Below are 21,941 nucleotides of genomic sequence, written 5' to 3'. Positions count from 1 at the left end.
CTGGATGAAAGGGGCCGGCTCGTCCCAAGAAACCCCTCCCCGGCGGCGGGGCTGGAAGAGCGGGCGCGGCCTGCAGCCCAGCCGCGGTGCCGGAGGCTGCGCGAGGGGGCCGGCGGGCGCGGCGCACCCTTGGCTTCCCAGCCTGGGCACCTGACTCCGCCTCATTCTTCCTCTGGCCCTCGGCCGGCGGTCCCGGGGCTCCCCACATCCTCCCCCCACCCCAATCCCCGGAGAGGCTCGGACCGACCGTGCCCCGGGGCTAAAGCCTCCTAGGCCCGGCAGGCGGACTCCGCGGCGCGCGCAGCCCCCGGCCGACCCGAGGACTCGCTGCAGGAGCACAAATCCCTACGTCTCGTAGGCCTCTCGGGTTTTCCTCAGGTCCTTCCGGTGGTGGTGTTTCAGGAGAATAAAAGATTACCCGTTTATGTTTCCCTCGTACCCTCCTCACATTCAGGGGGCCCAAGAAACTCTCTCCTAGTTAGGCAGTGTGGCGCTGAAAATCCTCCGGCAAGGAACCGCGAGGGGCCCCAAGGGGAACTGTCACCACGCTGACAACCTTAGCCACTACTTCATTTAGAATATAAAACATGGAACCGAACTTTGGAATTTATTTTATTCTAGAAATAAGGGCTTTCCCCTAGCTTTTATGATTTTAAAAAAATCCTGTTTGGAAATGATCATCTTACATAATGACAATAATCAGGTTTACTAAATGCTGGACCTTTAAGCAAAGCAAGCTCAGTGCTGCAGTTTTGCTTAGCATCACCAAATAGAGTAACACCTCTCTTTCCCGAACCGAATCCAGGCCTGTGCTGAAGCTTTTCTGATTTGGGTAAAAAGTCTTTGGGTATTCCCTTGGAAATAAGGTGAGTTGTTGGATGGATGGATGGATGGATGGATGGATAATAAATCGAATATAGTTACATGTTAACGATAGACTCCAAGTGGTGGTTGGAAGGCCGCGGCGATGAGGCAATAAAATTCAGTATTTCTGTATGTTTGAAAGTTTTTCATCCTAAAATGTTTGGGGGTGGGATGAAGGGTGGCTTTGTGTCAGACTTGGTCAAATCCCTGCTGCGTATTAGGTTTTTTGGGGAAAAGCCGAATACTCAAATTACTTCATTTTCTCATCTGTGTACCGTGGATGGTAAGAAAAGGGTCACCATCAAGAGTTTTCCTCAACTCCCCCGAGCCCTCACTTGAACGGCGGCCCCCGAGCGGTGGGGGAAAGAAGCGCCAACTAGCAGCCCCGCCCAAACCGCGGGAGTTGACTCCTGGGAAACTCATCTAAAGGGGGCGGGGAGCAGCGGGACCTTTCTTGACTCGCGACCAGGTGGCGGTCAGATTGTGTGAGGCTTAGCCTGGAACCTCTTAAGGCATGACTCCACCCCGAGAAGGTGCTTTCAAGGACACCGCAGAAGCAGACTGCCTCGCCAGATGCCCGCTGTTCCCTAGGGGTCTGAGGAGAAACCTTTTACTCCCCAAAATGACAGCCGTATTCTCTAGCGACAACATCCCACTCCTAGGCTGTTTATTTCTTTTGCCGGTTTCATTTTAGGAAATGCGAGCATTACCACAGAACTCTGAGGAAACCGGCTGTAAAATTTGCATATTTAACGAGAAGCGGTGCAAGTGCTCAGTACTGCTTCAACGACTGATGACAGCCATCTAAAGCGCCGGGTACCAGAGGGACAGGACCTCGCTGGACGGAAGAAAATTCTGAAGCTAAGCGCGCAGCCCGGAGGGGGCGGGGCCATCGGCCGCCCCGCCCCCGGCCCTTTGTGACGTAGAACAATGCCTGCCACGAGTCGGAACTGGGCTGCCTTTGCCTCTGGAAGCAAGTGACACGCGTGAAGGAACGCAGTTGTCATCTGGGGCCAATTTCAGGAATCATGCAGTTTTTATTCAGGTTAATCGTTTTCTTTTATGTATGGGGCATTTTGGGGGCTCAGGGACAAAAGGAAGAGGAGAGCACAGAGGAAGTGAAAATAGAAGTTGTGCATCGTCCAGAAAACTGTTCCAAGACAAGCAAGAAGGGAGACCTGCTAAATGCCCATTACGACGGCTACTTGGCTAAAGACGGTTCGAAATTCTACTGCAGGTAGGAAATGCTGTGAACTACTCCCGCATCCAGTTGATACATGAAAACTAGCCTCCCTCTCTACCAACCAGAAGCCTAAGTGGTTGGTTGATTGGTTTGTTCTTGTAACAGTAAGGTTTGAGCCTTGTATTCCTGGGGCCGGGGGGGGGGGGGGGGGGGGGGATTCCTGCTGATATGCCTTAGTTCCCTATTGAACTATTACTTTTTAAATTGATAATGTTGGCCCAAGAGATTATCGGAAATACAGTACCTCCAGGAATCGACCCCCACCCCCACCCCTGGGATCTTTAGAAGTCAGTTATGGAGCTGTCTGTAAGGATGTTCACTTTTTTTTTTTTTTTCTCTCCGTATGTTGGGAGTCTCCTTACAGAGTATTAGGTAGGGTAGTTTAAGTGATTTTAACTGGCCTTCAGAGGCACGACACTTACAGGCTGAGGGCCACTTTGCAACTGTATTAAAAAACCACGACAACAATAACCTTCCCTGGTGTCTTCTGGGCCTGTGTTCTCCCACCTCCTCCCTCATTCCACCACTGCCTACTCTGATTTAATTGATCATTTATTACTCAGAAGGAGAATGGCTTTTCTTCATCTGTGCTATTATCCTATGAAGATAGGGTTGGAGAAAGTTCTTAGTACTTAGAAGAAAATAGATTGGGGCGCCTGGGTGGCTCAGTTGGTTAAGCATCCAACTTGGGCTCAGGTCATGATCTGGCTGTTCCTGAGTTCAAGCCCCGCGTCAGGCTCTGTGCTGATAGCTCAGAACCTGAAGCCTGCTTCAGATTCTGTGTCTCCGTCTCGCTGGCCTTCCTCTGCTCACACTCTGTGTATATCTCTCTCTCAAAAATAAAATAAATATTAGAAGAAAATAGATTAATAAGTAAAGATACAAATTTTAATTTTTGTTCAAATGACTTTTTGAGGCTAAACCTGTACCGTCATTTTTAGAACAAACTCATAAAGTTTAAATGAGTTATTTGGACAAGCCATGCAGCTAGTTAGTGGCCAGAGACCCATTAAAAAAGTAACTGTTGAATCGTTTCTGCAAAGATGGCAATAAAAAAGATGAGATGGTTCCTAATGACTAGCTTTGGGCAAATCATACTTCTTTCTGGCTATTATGAAAGAAGTTTGAGCCAAACACTCCACCAGGGGGTTCAGAATGAGTGTCAATATGGGAAAAGAGAGAGGCCTCCTATTTTAAATTATAACTAAGCATCCAGATGTATTTTAAAGTTTGATTTCACTGATCTTAAAATCAGTTTACCTAAGTGTTGTGTTTTTTTTTTTTTTTTACTATAGCCGCACACAAAATGAAGGCCACCCCAAATGGTTTGTTCTTGGTGTTGGGCAAGTCATAAAAGGCCTAGACATTGCGATGATGGATATGTGCCCTGGAGAGAAGCGAAAAGTGATTATACCCCCTTCATTTGCATATGGAAAGGAAGGTTATGGTAAAGTATTTTAATATTTATATCTTTAAGTTATATTTAAAAATAAATCACAGCTAAAAAATAAATAAATCATAGCTTTGGGTATATATATCCAAAAGAATTGAAAGCAGGGTCTAGAAGAGATATTTGTATACTCATGTTCATAGCAGCACCATTCACAGTAGCCAAAAAGTGGAAATAACCCATATCCATTGACAGATGAATGGATAAACAACATATATACACATGCAACGGAATATTATTCAGCCTTAAAAAGGTAGGAAATTCTGATACATGCTACAACATGGATGAACCTTGAGTACGTTATACTAAGCCAATCACAAAAACAAATATTGTATGATTGCACTTATATGAGGTACATGGAATAGTCAAATTCAAAGAAGGAGCTGAGAAGAGGGTGGAATAGGGAGTTGTTGTTTAATGGATGTAAAGTTTCAGCTTTGCAAGATGAAATAGTTCTGGAGATTGGTTGCACAGCAATGTGAATGTATTTAACTGTACTGAACCTAAAATGGTTACAGTGGTAACTATTTGTTACATGTATATCCCACAATTAAAAACTTTTGAATCACTAAAACAAACAAAACATCACAGAGGAAATATTTACAGAACTGTTGGGTCCAATAAACTTTAGCTGTATCTAGTCCAGGCCAGCTTGGTCCCCACTTTTTACATAGAATGAAAATAAGACATTGTTGGGAGACAGATCTCTGGCGAGTTCTTTCCCTCACATAATGGCAGTACTCATAATGATCCTGTATATTCTATAGGCTCTGCCTTTGTCATTTTTATGTATTTTAGTATATGTTATTTTATTATTACATAAATGTCTATAGTATATGCCTTTGGTAAGCAGTACCAAAGTCAAATTTATAAAACTCAGGAAACTGAAACATATGATTTTAGAGTAAAAGGACAGTACTAGAACATAGAAAAAAAGAACATCTGAATATAACAACTGTCAGTCACTGGTACCCAAATTCAGGAGAAGCCTTGAAATGTAGAAGAAATGAACTGCTTGCTTCAATATCTTATTTGAAATCTCACAATTAGACCTGAGAACCTGGGTAGAGCTGGTAAATGGGGAAAATGTTTGCAACTATTATGAAGACTCTTACTAACGAATAATAAAAATGACCTAGCCCTAGAAATGGATAGGTTCATAAACAAGCAGCCCACTAACAAAAAAATACAAATAACCGTAAATCTATGACAGTACTTAGTTTCATTAATAATTAAAGGGAAATTAAAACAAAGTGATTCACCATTTTCACTCATCAGATTATCAAAGGCATAAAAGTTGGCACAGGTATGGAAACACCAGCAGTCTCATGCCTTATCGCTGGGAATATAAATCATGTGACCTTGCTACCAATTTCTATCAAAATTTAAAAGCACATATCCTCTGACCCAATAGCTCCATTTATAGAAATGTACACAAAGGTATATATAAAAAACCATTCATACAGACTTTTATTCGGTAGCAAAAGACTGGAAACTACCTGAGTATCCATTAATAAGGAATTATTTTAGTTAAATTATGGTATATCTATGCAATGGATTATGATGCAGCCAGTAAAAAGAATGCAGTAGAGCCATATGTATTAGTATGTTAAAAATAAAATGGGATAGAATGTATTCATGCAACAAGTATTTCTTGAGCATCAACTGCCAGGGCCAGTTCTAGGTACTGAGCATAAGGCAACATACATAGAAGAAACAATTTCCTATCCTCAAAGAGCTAACATGTGAGGGGGGCATTTTCACATATGCATCATGTATCTACACAGATTATATGTGGAAGGATACACAGTCGTCTGACGACATTAAGTGTTCCTGAGAAGGAAACCTGAGGGTCAAGGGTGACGAGATTTCTTCTTACCCTGTAGTATGTTGTACTATTTAAATTTTTTACCATGCATATGTATCAATTTTTTGAAAATTAAAAATCTTTTAAATTACTAAAATTAAAGGTGGAGCTAAATAAAGAGGGACAGTTTTTAAAAGGGGAAAATGGTCAGCTTGGCAGAGGCAGTTTTTACTTTGCATTCTCAGTTAGGTCCTTGCTCCCTGTTGCTGTGTAAAGACTAGGAAGACAGAATCATTCTTTCCTCAGGCTATTTAGAACACTTGCTAACCCCACCTACTTAAAATACTTAGTATATGATGAAAGTCATTAAAGATTAGTTTTCTACGATGAGATATTGTCATTACTCCCAAATATTTCATTGAAATGACACAACCTCTTTGAGGCTGTTTGGTTACCTCATTAATAGTAGTAATTCCCTCACTTCTTTCCAGTAAGAGCAGGGGATCACTGCACCAAATTGGACTAGAAAGAGGTTAGTGTTGCAAGGCCGACCCAGACTTAAAACTCCTAGAGACAGTTCCATGTAACTCCAACTTCATTTTCGATGCTTTTGGCCAATCATTTGGTCCCATCAAAATAGCTCCCATGGAACCACAATTTATATATCCTGTTTTTAGTCATAGAGGAATCTGGGAGAGGGAGAGAAAAAAAAATTGGAGATAAATTAAATTGAATGCAATACTTGTCCAAAATTATTGTCATAGATCAAGGCCAATTCGAGGCAAAATGATATAGGCAGAGTATGCCTTTCAGACTCTTTAATCTCATTTTAACCACATCCTCATCAATAGGTGCTCATCCATCCTATTGAGCCCCCTTACCCCTCAGCAAATGACCACTTAGGTTTCCTTTTCTGAAACTAATTTATGCTTAACTATGAATGACTACCCTGGCTGCCTAAGCTATGAATAAACCAGACCCCTGCTGTAGAGATACACAAGTTTAACTTTGAAGAAGTTAGTTCATATTTAATTTGAGGTTTCTCCAATACACATAAAAATGATGAATCTCATTAGTAACACCACCAACACTCTTGTTTTACACATAAGGAAACTGAGGCCCAACAAAAGTATGTTCTTTGGAGCATACTTAACTGCTGGTTACCTGCCTGATATGTAGGATTAGAGTACTTAAAAGATGTAGTGAAGATGTAAGTAACTGCTTAACAAACAACTTCTTGATCAAATTAGCTTTTTAAAATAAGTTATTACTCATTTTTAAGTTACTTGCATAAGTTACTTATGTTACTAACACCAGCTATAACTTTATTTTAGGTAGTACTTGAAGAAGGCTTCCCTCTGCACGGTATCCTTGCTGCATGTCACAGAGCACCCTTGCATGTCTTGAAATGCATGTGACTTTTTAGTACTTTAATTAACAGTACATGTGGTATGTATAGATTCTTTACATTAACTCCTGTGTCTTTGATTTGCTTCTCTAAATACAAGTCATTCTATAGCAAACTTACCTTTTTCATTTTCTTTCTGCTCTAATTTCTTTGTAAGAGAAAACCTAATTGGCAATAGTTTCTGCTTTTACAGCAGAACTATTCAGAAACTTCATATGTACGTGCAATATTTTTTTCTTAAGTTGAATTTGTGTTTGAGGTTATCTTTAATTATTATGATTAGTTATTTTCCTGTCATAAGGAGATTGTAACTGGACAGAATAGGAATGGATTTTGTAAAACTGATCATTGAATTAATCTGTAGCTCTTTTACTCTAATGTCAGGTATGTGATATATTGCGTGGGACTTCATTAGTCACATGATGATGCAGAGGTAGATTTTTCTATGTCTTGGCTTTGAAGGTGACTGATTCACTTCTTTTGGCTATAACTTTCAAGTTCTTTTCTCTTTGGGTTATATAAATACTTTAGCAAGAATTCTTCACTGTTTCTTTAAAGAAATCACTATTTCCTTCAAAGAACAAATAGCCATTTTAAAAATAAACCAGAGGGATCATTCATTCAACAAATATTTGAGTGCCTATAATGGATGAGACCCTGGTGGTAGACTCTTGAATATCCTGGTGACACAAGCTAACTGCTGCCTCTTAGCAAGTCATTTCAGTAGGTTATTTTTATGAAACAGTCATCTGAAATAGCCCATAGGTTGTTAAAATCATCTGTGACATCAGTTAATAGGTTAACTTTATTAAAGAGAACTACTTAATACTTAAAATTCTTCATTGTGATTAGAAATTGTTTCATAAAATTGTTACTGGATTATTCTGCCATTGCACTTATGTTTTGATGTCTGTAAAGGGGTGGAAAGATAAGTCTATGGAAAAATGTTTTATTTATGCTTTCAAATAACTATACAATATCATTTTTTAAAAGATTACTGATTTACACTTTGAAATTTTTCTGCCCATTTATTTCTTCTCTGCACCAGCTCCCTCCTGTATAATGATGGGGTAAATTAATAAAAATTAAACAATCTATATTTTAATTTAACCAGGAAATAAGGGCCCATGAGGTCCTTAGAACTGATTTGGTTTAAAAACATGGAAAATACCTCCTTAAAAGTAAGCCAAGTAGGTAGTTTTTATAAATATGAAATAATATAATCATGATGTTATAATGGCTACTTGTGAATAAATATGTGAACTTTATCTTCATCAGTTAAACTGTTAAAAATTATACCTTTAGCAGAAGGCAAGATTCCACCTGATGCAACATTGATTTTTGAGATTGAACTTTATGCTGTGACCAAAGGACCACGAAGCATTGAAACATTTAAACAGATAGACATGGACAATGATAGGCAACTCTCTAAAACTGAGGTAATTCAAACTAAGTTCCACGTGTACAGTCTCGTTTTTTTAATCACAATTTAAAGACATCCATGTTACAGCTGTTATTTTTTAGCTCTACCAAGCATGAGCTGATTACATTGCTTTTAATAGAGCTGATTACTAAGGGGCCACTGGGTTGCTCAGTTGGTTAAGCATCCAACTTTTGATTTCAGCTCAGGTCACGATCTCACAGTTCGTGGGTTTGAGCACCACATGGGGCTCCGTGCTGACAGAGGGGAGCCTACTTGGGATTCTCTCTCTCCCTTTCTCTCTGTCCCTCCCCTGCTCTCTCTTTCTCAAAATAATTAACTTTGAAACAAAATAGAGCTGGTTACTAAACAATCTAAGCTCCAAGAAGAAAATGTGCTTTTTGAGTATAAAACTTGTAACTGAGTCATCCTGTTCAGCTGCCTTTCTCCCTGCCAGAGGGTCATTAGAATACCAAGCTAATTTCTACAGGGCATCCCCAGTTTCTAGACTACAGGAACAAATCTCATTCAAGCACCACCATAGGAATTTGGAACAGGGCAAATAATTTCTACCTCACAGGATTGTGGGGATTACATGAAATTCTGAAAAGGGCTAGCAAGCATCATCTTTATGACAACTTATGAGGTAGACACCTGTCATTATCTCTATTTAGAGAAGAGGGAAATGATGTTGAGGAACTGGCTAAGGTCACGCCACTGTAAGTGACTTCATCAGATTGCAGCTCAGCAGTCTGGCTCCACTTCTGTGCTCTTAACCATGGTCTAACCTGCCTCTTTCAGGGAATTTCCAGCACAGATGTTTCAGGGCTAGTGTTTGTACTCTTGAAGACTGGTGCCTTACCTAGTCTCACTGACTATACCCTTTTGCCTTAAATTGAGTAACCCAATTGTCTGCCCTCTTGTTTGAAAACAGTTCAACAGGCATGGCTCTACCACCTAAGTGATAAAAGGTACCTGAGTCATTGATTTCAGGAGACAAGTAAGCCCCCTTTCTCGGGTTTTTTTTTTTTTTTTCCTCTCCATCCCTAGTCCTTCCCCCACCCTGATGCTACTTCCCCCTCCAGGGTATTAGTAAGGACCTTTTCCTGAAGGTCCTTTGCTGCTCACCAGTGGAAGAGGAATATGTGAATGTGAACATACCCCATTCCTGAAGAAGGAGGACAATTAGAGGGCTGGAAAATTCATCCCAGTATGTGCTTTGCGTTGACTCCATATGACTTGTAGAGTGAACAGCAGCAGATGAATTCACATGGGACCCAAGAGCTCAGCCTATGCACACAGACCATTCATTATCAACTGCACCCAAAAAGGCATGTTCTGCGGTATGAACACTCCCTCAGGAGACCTTATGAGATCTTTAGTTTTTTCGGGAAAATAAAAGTAGAGAAAGTCCAAAAACAGTGACCTGCTTAGCTACCATCTGCCCAGATGTCTCTCAGGTATCGCCTGCATTATCACTAGAGGGTCAGAGTGATTTTCACATGCTTGAATAACAATAGCTATCTTTTATTGACATCTATAAATATTACTCTAATCCTTACATCAATCCTACCATAAAGGTACTGTTTCCCTCCTTCTACAGATGACAGAATTGAGGTTCAAAGACGTTAAGTTATCTGTTCAAGACCACACAGCCAGTATATGACAAAACCAGGATTTGAAATATGAACTAAAAGAAACTTCCTCCCTTCATCATCAGATTGTGTCAATTATTTCCTTAGTATAAGGTGGGAGAGAAGGGGAATACACTACATTAAGGTTATGTTCTTACCACTGCCATTTTGTACCTCTCCACTACAGTGTACTAGAAAAGTACATTTTGAAGGTCAGTATATTTACTTCGAAACTGAGGAAGATTTGAGGTTCTTTAAAATTCTTTTCACCTTCATAGGATTGCTGAGGCTCAACTGGAATAAAAATGTATCTCCCTCAATAGGACTTAAGTCCCATTTGAGAACAGTTTATATATACTTCATTAACATCCATTGATCATTCTAAAATAAAGTCTACTCATGATGGATTGAGTTGGGATCTGTACTGCTAAATACCTCTCAGAGTTCAACTTTAGCTTTCAAAAATAGTCTTTCCTCTAAAATGCCCAGCCTTGGGATGCCTGGGTGGCTCAGTGGGTTAAATGCCTGACTTCAGCTCAGGTCATGATCTCATGGTTCATGAGTTCAAGCCCCTCATTGGGCTCTGTGCTGACAGCTTAGAGCCTGTAGCCTGCTAAGGATTCTGTGTCTCCCTCTGTCTCTGCTCCTCCCTTGCTCATGCTCTGTCTCTGTCTCAAAAATAAACATTAAATTTTTTTTTAAAGTGCCCAGCCTTGCTGAACATTATCTCCAGATTATTACACACTGCTTTCTATAGTTATTATATAAATTAGCACTCGCCAGTGGAAATATAATTGAGTCACATATATAATTTATTTTTTCTGAGTTTATTTGGAAAGACAGCTTGGTGGGGGGGGGGGGGCAGGGAGACAGTGAGAGAGGAAGAGAGAGAATCCCAAGCAGGCTCCACACTGTTAGTGCACAACCCAACGTGGGGCTAGATCCCATGAACTGTGAGATCATGACCTGAACCGAGATTAAGAGTGGTATGCTTAACCGACTGAGCCACCTGTGTGCCACAAGTCATGTACATAATTTAAACACTTTTAGTAGCCACATCTTAAAAAACAAAAATAAACAGGTGAAATTAATTTTAATAGTATGTTTTGTCTAACTCAGTATATCTAAAATATTTCCACTTCAACATGAAATCAAAAATAATCAGATATTTTTTGTTGTGTATTTTACCCTTGTAGTAGTAGCATATCTCAATTTGATCTAGCCACATTTCAAGTGCTTAGTAGTCACATGTGGCTAGTAGAAATGTCATATTATACAGAGAAAGAATACTTAAGAATACCTTTTCTTCAGGGGCACCTGGGTGGCTCAGTCGGTTGAGTGTTCAACTGTTGATTTCGGCTCAGGTCATGATCTCATGGTTCATGAGATCGAACCCCATGTCACCTCCGTGCTGTCAGTGTGGAGCCTGCTTGGGATATTCTCTCTCCCTCTCTCTCTGCCCCTCCCCTGCTCATGTGCTCTCTCTCTCTCTCTCTCTCAAAATAAACATAGAAAAAAAAGAATATCTGTTCTTTATTTGACATTATTATATAGAGATTGTCATATGGATTTGAAGGAGAGTTATAGAAACATAGAAAAATTAAGAAAATTAAATTTTATTTCAAAAATTATGGTTGAGTTTTATTGATAATAGAATATATTCATTAATTTTAGAGATTATAAAAATGCCAATTTGGATTTTATTTACTAATAGAAATCCTTAAGGATGATTTTCCTTTCATAATGTGGACAGTGTAGATTACTAGAAAACACTTAAGTTTCAACAAAATTCAATTCCGATGTTAATCTTTGAGTATGTACAACTAACATCTATAACCTCAGGGGAAGCTAATTTGAAGATGTTTCTTTTCAGAAAATTGCTTTAAAGGTTAAAAAATAAAACCTCAAATAGCTTTTAACAATTTTTTATCACTTATTATAAGTAGATTTCAGTTTCCTTACGTAAACATTTCCTTAAAGTTACTGGATATTTACTGTGGTACTTTTTTATTAAAGACATATTTTGGCCCTCTAGATAAATAATTACCTGAAAAGGGAATTTGAAAAAGATGAGAAGCCTCGCGACCAGTCATATCAGAATGCAGTTTTAGAAGATATTTTTAAGAAGAATGATCATGATGGTGATGGCTTCATTTCTTCCAAGGAATACAATGTATATCAACATGATGAACTATAGTGTATTTTATTTCTAAATTTTCTTAGCTACTTCCTGTACTTTATATATAAAAGAGTTACTTTTCTAGAACTTGTATTTTCTGTTTTCCCCCCATGAGAACATATTTTGATCCCCTCAATACATGTAATTTTGGCATAATAAATGTGTTATTTTGCAGATTTAACTTTCAGGAAAGATAATTGTGTTTCCAGTTGCTTTATCCTGTGAACACGAATAGTGGCACCATGAAATAGACCTCTTTGTTCCAGTAGGCAGTTCTCCCCCTTCAGGAGATAGGAGAACACCTATGTCAAAATTGATGAGGTTCTTCCCAGTTCTAACTTTAATAACATGTATACATATCCAATTTTTAAAATATTCAATAAGTACCCAGGAATTAACATTTCACTTGCTGATACATTTCATAGCATTACAAATGAAAGGATAATATAAAAATGACAGGACTAGGGCGCCTGGGTGGCTCAGTCGGTTAAGCGACCAGCTTCGGCTCAGGGCATGATCTCGCTGTTTGTGAGTTCGAGCCCTGTGTTGGGCTCTGTGCTGACAGCTCAGAGCCTGCTGCAGATCCTGTCTCCCTCTCTGCCTCTCCCCTGCTCGCACTCTCTCTCAAAAATAAATAAACATTAAAAAAAATTTTTTTAATGACAGGACTGAACAAATCTTCCTTTGGTATGCATATAGGAAAATATTACTTGTACAATTCTGTCCCACAGAGAGCCTTAACACCGTCGCTGTACTGTTTGGTGCAAGCTCTGGCCTTGGGTCATTATTCCAGTGGGGAATGTTTAAAGATACTTGATCAGACCAAAGACTTTGTGTCTCTTATAGCAGACATAATAAAGTCTATACTGCTCTGAGTCTGTACTTTTTCAGACATCATTATAAATGTGTTATTTCCTCTGGTCTCCTGTAGGCCTTTAGATCTATCATCCCTAATGTTTTGTCTTGATAGTCTTAAATTGATGCCATGGCATCTAGTTTCCAGTTCCCTTTCTCTATGTGTCTCTATCCTATGTTAGTCACTTCATTTTACAATGTTCTTGTTATTGATCATGAATGAGCATTACAAACTCATATGCCATCAAATTTTTGAGAATGTGTAGAATTTATTTTACACATAAGGATACGTGAGGATATCAAATGAGGATACAAATGGGAACATACACTGCCATGGCAATTCCGTGTCACAGTCAAATCATGACATCCAATTTGTTGAGAACAGGAGGTAAGAGATGCTGTAGAAGATCACACTGGTGCCAAAGAAAGGGCGCATTATTTATCGGAACATGTAAGGTTTTGCCTACTGCATATGTAGGAAGGTATGGTCAGGAAATAAATAGCTCTGCTCAAGACATGTGAGTTCAAAACAAAGCTTTTTCCATTTTCTGAAACTTGCCCTTTCCAAACCATCGATACACTGCCAGAAATTCTATTACCTAAAGTGCAGGGGTAACACAAAAACCACCAGATTAATGGATATCACAGATACATAGCACAGAGTTTGACACTTCATAAAACCAAAACCTTCACTATCTTCTTTTCCTCCCAGTTCTTCATGCCTGTACCCAGTTTTGTAAACTCTTTACTTGCTAATTGCGAATTCTTGTTCTTTGACTTCCCTCAGGAAAACCTCCATTGGAAACGACTCCCATTATCTATATCCATACAAAAAAAGTCACTAGACTATTTTGCCATCAGTATACTCATATTTGCACTTGACTCACATATTCTGCTCAAAACAAAAATACTGTGGAAGGAAGATATACAAGGAAATCATCCCTTTATACAAACTATTCACAATTCTATCCTGTCCCATTGTTTTCAAAGTGCTTTTAAACTTATGTTTTTAAAATTTATAGATGATATTAAATGAAGATTGATTCAAAAACCCTAGTCACATTTAAGTAAACAGTAACATTTTAATCATTCTACGTGCAGACAGGCATCAGATGTTTTATATTTCCATGATTGTTTTATGCTTTCACAGGCATATACGAGTAGATACCTAGTATCACTACATTTTGAGTTCCAGAATCTTAATATCACTTTTGCAATTATTTTAATAAGGGTGTCGAGTAAATAATTTAGGTTGTCTGTGTATGAAAAATTTCAGATGTCTTACAGAGTAGATGAAAATGAGCTCTCTCAGAACTAAATATGTTAAATATTTTAAACATTTTCAAAGGCGAAAGATAAAGGTGTCCTAGTTGCCTTAACTATTTTTTTTTCTAGCTGCCTTACCTTGACAGCAGTGAGTTTTTATAAAGACAAAACTAGGGAGCATGTGTATGATACAGGACAACAGCCCATTACCACTAACAGTCTCCTTGTTAACTGTGTACACAAAACCCCACACTGAGCTCAGTGTGCTTTTAATTTGATACCGCAATTAAATATTTAGGATTACATTAAATTATTAACACATTTTTCTCATATTACCAGACCTAAGGCAGTGGGTAAGGCACCATAAAGTCACCACATTTAACCTCTTGTCATTCTTAAATGTTGACTTAAAAGCCAATTAAAACTAAAATTGATATTGAGAAAAATCGCTGTGTAAAGTTAAGATGATAGACTGCATTCCCAAGTATACTTCTAAAGTAACTGGCAGATTTTATGAAGGAATCACTATGTTTTGAATATTTAAACCTTTTTCACATAAACAATATTAACCTTTGTGGCAATTTATAGGATAGAAACTATTATCTTCCCTTTTATCGATGAAGAAAATGATGCCCAAACAGGTTAATTTCTCTTTCCTCTCCCTCTTTACTTTGCCACAATTCATCAAAGCAAACCTAGAAAATTTTGGAAAGGTGTGTGGCACAGGTGCACCTAAAACACTAGCAAGGTACGTTCATTATTTTTGTTTTATTTCATCCTCTTGTGCCAAACATCAAAACAAGGAACTGCATGAAGTCTCACATACTTCTGCCCATCGACGGAGCACTGAAAGCACCCATAAACCGTCTCCCTTTTGAAGTTCCCCATTCCACAGAGTATGCAAGGTCCTTTTGGAATGTTGTGATTAAGTAAGTTAACTCGGATATGAGTCCCTTCTTTGAGAGAAATATCAGTCATGCCGAGAGGTTTGTCATAGTAGTCAGAAAAAAGATCATCTAAGTAAAGCTGTGAACGAGAAATGGCATCCATCACTCTTCTATCTAAAAGCACAAAAACAGAAATGTGTTACAGGTCAAATAAAAAATATATTACCAAAGTGCATTTATAAATACGTGAATCTAAACCATCAGTCATGAAATGATTTTACTTTTAGATTGTAATTCTTCCTTAGCAGACAGGAGTACTGAACAGATAAACTCAAGTGTTAATCTGAGAAGGAAAAAAAAAATTGAAATACTTTTCAACGGACATACTTCTCTCAAATAGTATATTCCTCAATCTGTAGAGCAGCGCAAACGTTGCAGTTTCTTCCCTTTCAAAACCTCCTTTTGACACTGAAGTGACACAAAGGTCTGTAAGAAAATTTTTAGATGTTATTACTGGAACAACTCACATTTTATTGGGAGTTTTAGTTGTGGTTGATGAATTCTGGCACATGTCATTCACTGTATTTTTTAAGTTAAATTTTCTATATTTTTGGAAAAGCTAACATTCACATGGTACAAAATCCAGAAAACAAAAGGGGGATACAGTAATGAGTTTCCATCTAGTCTGGATCCCAGCCTCAGTTTTCCACCTCAGAAGTAACCACTGTTAAATTTCTTGAGTATACTTCCACAAATACTCCATATATTTTACAAGCATAAAGGAATATATATGTATGTATGTATGCACATAAAATTATTTAGGCTCAAATAGTTAAACACTACACACATTTATTTAAAATATCTCTTAGGATTCCATGTCAGGGGCCCTAGTGCTACGTCATTCTTCTTAATGGCTTCATAATGTTCTGTATTGTGGATATGCATCATTATTAAACTAGTTATTGATCGTAGATCTTAAGGGTATTTCCAATCTTTTGCTATTACAAATTGAATATCCTTATATCACTTTGCATATGTATATCTGTAGGATAAATTCCTAAAAGTGTAGGATATGCACATTTTACATTTTGATGGATATATCAGTTCTATCAGTTGACACTGCTCCTAACAATCACAATAACTGTAAAAACCTACATCTGAAGCGTCCCAAATAGGCTGTAAGTAGCATGTTTTGTCACATTTCTGGATTCCCTATTCCCTCTTCCCACAGAACTGCAAAAACAAAAACAGGTCTACAAATGTTTATAAATTACCATGGTTAGGGGGCTCCCTCGCCTAGTGCTTTGAGCTGGTTGGCCTCCTAATCTTAAAGACCTGTGAAATTTAGCGGTCTACAGTGAACTGCACTGAGGTATCATATAAGGTATATAAAGTATTGTATAAAGTATATAAAGACAATTTTAAGGTAAGTATTTGTATTAAAGTTATTTTTTAGAGACAGTCGGGGTGAAGCTGGTCTATGGTAGGTAAAACTGAAAAGAATTTGTCTTTGGGTACCCTAGTTTGGGCACTGACCCCTGCGGGCATCTTGCCTACCCACTCCTCTACTTGCCATCATCAAAAACTACCTATTAGAAGGTCATTTGTTATCCCTCTATGTAACTCAAGGAATACTTTGCCAATGGCATTGCACTTGAGTTCTTATCTATAATTGCAAGTTGGGTGGCGGGGTGTCTGCAGCTTTCACCAGGCAGAAAAGAGGTAGTGGGTGAATAAAGACAGAGGGTCTTTCCCAGCTACTTTACCCAAGCATATGATTGACAGTGTTGAGAGTATCATTCTTCTACAGTCACATAGAGAATGTATGCGTGTGTTTCCCGTTAAATTCTTAAAAATATAATCATTTCAGCGTTTCATGCAAATCATTCACTTACCAAAGGCACCATCCAAGTAAACGAAGAGTTCAAAAACACTGAAAGCTATGGTTGTGTGTGCTGGAAAAACAATAGCTTTGTCCCTTCCCTTGGGATTCTGTTCATCCATAAAATGAAACTATAGTAAATAAATAAATAACATTATTAAGGAGCATAACACATAAAGACAGCTTCTTGGAGAAAGAAAACAGTTCATACAATCCTACCATTAAGACAAAAACTAATTACTTGGCAATCAAAAAGAATGACTCTTGCCATTTGCAACTAGGTGGATGGAGCTAGAGGGTATTATGCTAAGCGAAATTAGTCAAGAGAAAGACATGTATCATATGACTTCACTCATGAGGACTTTAAGGTACAAAACAGATGAACATAAGGGAAGGGAAGCAAAAATAATATAAAAACAGGGAGGGGGACAGAACATAAGAGACTCTTAAATATGGAGAACAAACAGAGAGTTACTGGAGGGGTTGTGGGAGGGGGGATGGGCTAAATGGGTAAGGGGCATTAAGGAATCTACTCCTGAAATCATTGTTGCGCTATATGCTAATTAATTTGGATGTAAGTTCAAAAACAAATAATAAAATTAATAAAATAATTCAAACTTAAAAACAAATTATCCCATTGAATTTAACTGTTTATACCAGAGGTCCAAGTGGTCCAATGGGGTCTCATGATCTAGGAAATACCACTCACCACTTTCTCACTAACACTGGCACTTAGTGCTACAACAATAATGCTCTCTAACATAGAAACCTTTTCTTTTCAACCACAAACCAACTGTTTAAGTGCTACAGTTGTTTCTAGCCTATCCTGTCTATTGTTCTAAAGCCCCCAGAGTTTTCAGCAGCTTTCCAAAGCAATCATCAACTTATTTTCCAAAGTAATCTCCAACAATTAAATGTTTCAGTTTGTGCCCCTGAAATGATCCAATGTTAAACAATTCAGTAGGCAGCTAAACATAGCCACTGAACAGAACCTTTATTTGCAAAGACTTTAAAAGTTTTTCACTGAACCCTAACAACTGGTTTTAATAAAACCAATCAAGTTATTATGTGTCATTATTATGTGAATGACAAAGACAAATAATACGGAGCTTTTTAAAAACTAAAAACAAGTTCCAAGAGGTTTTTTAAAAGTATTTAACATTGAATGAAGCATGTTTGGCCATTGACAATGTTATTTTAGAAAACTTAAAATAAAAATATGAAATCAACTTTTTTTTTTCAACATTTATTTATTTTTTTGGGACAGAGAGAGACGGAGCATGAACAGGGGAAGGGCAGAGAGAGAGGGAGACACAGAATCGGAAACAGGCTCCAGGCTCTGAGCCATCAGCCCAGAGCCTGACGCGGGGCTCGAACTCGCGGACCGCGAGATCGTGACCTGGCTGAAGTCGGACGCTTAACCGACTGCGCCACCCAGGCGCCCCTGAAATCAACTTTTAAAAATTCAAGTATAAAGTACATCACTTAAAAATAAAATCAAGGGGCACCTGGATGGCTCAGTCGGTTGAGCATCTAACTTCAGCTCAGGTCATGATCTCATGGTTCATGGGTTCTAGCCCCACATGGAGCTTTCTGCTGTCAGCACAGAGCCTGCTTCAGATCCTCTGTTCCCCTCTCTAACCCTCCCCTGCTCATGCTCTCTCTCTTTCAAAAATAAACATTTTAAAAATCATTAAAAAATAATAAAAAAATAAAATCAAGAATTCAACATAAGCATTCTTAAAACTTCATTTAAATAGCAGAGACTTCAGTGTAAATTATTTCATAAGGATTAGTGTTTTGTTTGCATTATGTTCCACATTTAGAATCCAAATTTTCTTGGATTTTTTTAAAACTCTCAAACAAAACCATTACTATGCAAAATCTTATATACACTTGCAGCTCTTTAATCTCAACATTTGACAAAATACACATGTCTCATTAGAAATTGAGTACTATGTAAAAATTCCCATTGCAGCTTTTTAGTAAGAGAAACTTAATGAGTGTGGTTTACCCGCATGGCTTCCCCACGAATTCCAGCATGCACAGACAGCGAGCACTGTCGTGTGGTTCGAATGCTTTCCATGACCACACACAATACTGCCTTTCTGCTGCTTTTTGTCTGACGTATCAAGCTGTGGTCAAAATTAATTTTTCTGAAAAAAAAAAAAAAAAAGATCCACAAGAACCTGTCACATCTAATTACATATTATCAAGTACATTTTTGCTGTCATGTGTTACTCATTCCCAGTCCACCTTAACCAAAAGTAAACCCAGGCAGGTCTAATACAAATTACAAAGTATGCTCAAAAGCCATTAATAATCTGCCTCTCCTTTCTGTTTTCTTAAAACATGCTTATTATAGGATTCTGTTGGAGGAGACCCCCTTAGTATATTTGTTGCATGCAGATTAGTACATTCTTTTCATCTGATAATTTGGCACCAAAGCAATTTTGGACCAATTTAGGACCAAAGCAATTCTGTAGAACAATCAAAAATTCTGTTTAAACCAAATGATTTTGGATATCCACCCTTATCTAAAGCCTGGATATATTGCTAATTTGTTGTATTTCAATCAAATGAAAGAATTAAATTACATTAGACAATATACAGAACCTGAATGTTTTAAGCATTGTTTATAACGAAGTTTACATAATTACGATATTTAATGAAAACACTCAAGTACATTAAGTATTATTCTACTGACCGTGTAGTAATCTCCTTGAGTAATGTCGATACTTCCACTTCATGTTTGGTCACCACACCAAATGAAGCTTTCACTGCAACAGAATCTGATCCAGTGACATTAATCCCAACATCATTCACAATATGGTTGCCTCGCCTTCCATAGAGTGAAACATCTGATTCATCTTCATAATTCAGTAACTGATAAGATGAAATACCTTTAAGAAAAGGAAATCAATGTTTTTTAAATGTCTTGAATTCATTTAATATGTTATATGCAGCAATGCATTAATTTACTATGTAAGACTTCATCATACGTTGAGAAGAAGACACGTTACATGTTGAGAAAGGCAACGTGTCAAGCCAAGATTTAAAATAGCATTAATTTGACAACAAAAATAGAGTACTTAAAAGAGAACTCAGGTTCTTCGTTCCACCAACAGAACTCTATAAGCTTTAATATCCACAGAGTGGTTGAAAGAAAAACAAGTGTTTATAAGAAATACTTTGTCAAAATGTCAATTTGTTTTCTAATCTGTTTTAAGAAAACAGAAAGGAGAGGCAGATTGTTAATGGCTTTTGAGCATACTTTGTAATTTGTTTTAGACCTGCCTGGATTTACTTTTAGTTAAGGTGGACTGGGAATGAGTAACACATGACAATAAGATACATTTCAGTTTACCAATTGCAATAACTGAGCCATAAGAAATAAATGTAAATTAGTTTCATCTCATGTGACCATGTAAACAGGCAAGTCATATCTCATTTTATAGATGAAATCTATAATCTATTTTGTCATAAGTTTATTTGGTCAAAACAATCTATAAGATAAGTGAAATAAAATTATACAATAAAAGGTTTTACAAAATATGTTGGAAAATTATTCAACCAGTAAGATTTGATACTATACAAATTTTAGATATTATTAATCTTATTACTACTATCATAAGTTGCTTTTATCAATGAAAATGTGTAAATATTACAAAATAAGTAGTACATACAACCTGTTTAGATTGTTGTAATATAGCCAATGAGCAGTCGCTCTGAAATAGACATTAAAACTTACCAGCTGAAATTTCTCTGTCTCCTAGAAGAATATCTTTCAGTGTAAAAGGTGTTGAAGTAAATTTATATCTAGGAAAGAAAAAGCATCGCTTCTTTTTTACCACCAGACTTAGAGGTTGGTATTTGTCAGCCTCACTGAGGCTTGGAACAGGAACTAATCTCCCTCCATCTCCAACTTGCTTGACAAAGCTCTTGGTAGCAGCAGCAAACATATTAATATGACATCAAAACGTCATCAACTGCAACCCTTAGATAACAAATCCATATTTTCAAAGAAAACCAGGCACAACCCTAAGCCTTCCTTGATTTTAAATATAATTAAACACATTAAAAATACAAAGCCTGGTTTCACCAAGTAGCTTACCAGTTACAGTTCACAACACTGCCTCCCCTGGTGTGCTCAGGTAATGAATTATAGATCAACCGCGTAAAATGATATACTGAAAGCAGTCAATTTGGAATTGCGGTCTATAAGCACTAAAATATACACAGAAAACTAATCATTTAAAAATACTACCAATGTCCTCAATGAGGGTTACTGTTGATAGTAGTTTGCCAGTTTTGAGGAAACATCTAGTCCTCTGGGAAAAAAGGCAGTTTAGGCACTCACCTTAGCCCTAGACACCATTTTTAGTGGACCTAGTCCAAAGGGAATTCCTTCACAAGTTTGCCATGCCAATGTTGGCAATAGTAAGGTGCTATTTTGAATCCTTATGGTATACAGTTCACTCCTTTTCTTTCTTGTATGCTACAAAACCAAGTAATTAATATAAATTCATTGAATATAGGGAAGCAACCGTATGCAGACAACTAAGAAATAACAAATGAAAGTTTGTTATTTGTATATATGCATAAATATATGTACAAATATATATAATATATGCATAAATAACTGGAATTCTAACACGTATATAAATAACTAGAAACTACAACTTAGGAGTTTCTCACTCTGTAGCTGGCACATAGACAACTCTGAAATAGCACTGCGTTTATTTTGTTTCATCATCATTATCTGTTACTCAACCCTTAAAGAGAGCTGAATAAAGTTTGGGCTTAGGATATCATGGCGAAAAGTAAGTTTTAGGAACAAATCTGAGTGCTGAAATATTGTATTGCCCTAATTTTGTGGATGTTAATATATTTTGAAATAGTGGCTATGTATATTTATGGTAAGATACTCATTAAAACCTAACAGTAGTAGTAATCACTATACATATATATACAGAGGGGATAGTGGAAGACAGAATAGACTTAATTCAAGCCTCAAATAATATAAATCACTTTGATTAGATCCTA

The 21,941-nt window shown here is 37.6% G+C and overlaps 2 protein-coding genes across 3 annotated transcripts; one reads left to right on the top strand and one right to left on the bottom strand.

Moving 5' to 3' along the window:
• Positions 1 to 154: 154 nt before the first annotated feature.
• On the top strand, positions 155 to 12,186 carry FKBP7 (FKBP prolyl isomerase 7). 2 transcript variants are annotated; one of them, XM_030325852.1, is made up of 5 exons: positions 155 to 866; positions 1,559 to 2,101; positions 3,403 to 3,554; positions 8,081 to 8,211; positions 11,862 to 12,186. In XM_030325852.1, exons 2-5 carry the CDS (start codon positions 1,893 to 1,895, stop codon positions 12,021 to 12,023), a joined length of 654 nt encoding a protein of 217 aa, XP_030181712.1. In that variant the 5' UTR covers positions 155 to 866; positions 1,559 to 1,892; the 3' UTR covers positions 12,024 to 12,186. The 2 variants fall into 2 exon arrangements, with proteins under 2 accessions (XP_030181712.1, XP_030181711.1); XM_030325851.1 differs by having other exon boundaries at positions 156 to 866; positions 8,078 to 8,211.
• Positions 12,187 to 13,108: 922 nt separating this feature from the next.
• PJVK (pejvakin) lies at positions 13,109 to 21,879 on the bottom strand. The gene is made up of 6 exons (XM_030325844.1): positions 20,647 to 21,879; positions 19,603 to 19,798; positions 18,910 to 19,051; positions 16,909 to 17,026; positions 15,401 to 15,499; positions 13,109 to 15,187 (listed from the first exon to the last, which is right to left on the bottom strand). The coding sequence occupies exons 1-6, from the start codon at positions 20,855 to 20,857 to the stop codon at positions 14,895 to 14,897; spliced, it is 1,059 nt and encodes a 352-aa protein (XP_030181704.1). The 5' UTR covers positions 20,858 to 21,879; the 3' UTR covers positions 13,109 to 14,894.
• Positions 21,880 to 21,941: the final 62 nt, after the last annotated feature.

This window comes from Lynx canadensis, chromosome C1, assembly GCF_007474595.2.
Source record: "Lynx canadensis isolate LIC74 chromosome C1, mLynCan4.pri.v2, whole genome shotgun sequence".
In the NCBI taxonomy this organism is placed as follows: Eukaryota; Metazoa; Chordata; class Mammalia; order Carnivora; family Felidae; genus Lynx; species Lynx canadensis.
This window is presented reverse-complemented; position numbering and strand designations above follow the sequence as displayed.

Excerpts from the sequence above, each read along its gene's own strand:
- FKBP7 (XM_030325851.1), top strand. The coding sequence starts at position 1,893 with ATGCAGTTTTTATTCAGGTTAATCGTTTTCTTTTATGTATGGGGCATT. Across the intron at positions 2,102-3,402 it reads GGTTCGAAATTCTACTGCAG|CCGCACACAAAATGAAGGCC; the intron begins GTAGGAAATGCT and ends TTTTTACTATAG. Across the intron at positions 8,212-11,861 it reads GGCAACTCTCTAAAACTGAG|ATAAATAATTACCTGAAAAG; the intron begins GTAATTCAAACT and ends TTGGCCCTCTAG.
- PJVK (XM_030325844.1), bottom strand. The coding sequence starts at position 20,857 with ATGTTTGCTGCTGCTACCAAGAGCTTTGTCAAGCAAGTTGGAGATGGA. Across the intron at positions 17,027-18,909 it reads TTCGTGGGGAAGCCATGCGG|TTTCATTTTATGGATGAACA; the intron begins GTAAACCACACT and ends TATTTACTATAG. Across the intron at positions 15,188-15,400 it reads GAATATACTATTTGAGAGAA|ATAGAAGAGTGATGGATGCC; the intron begins GTATGTCCGTTG and ends TTGTGCTTTTAG.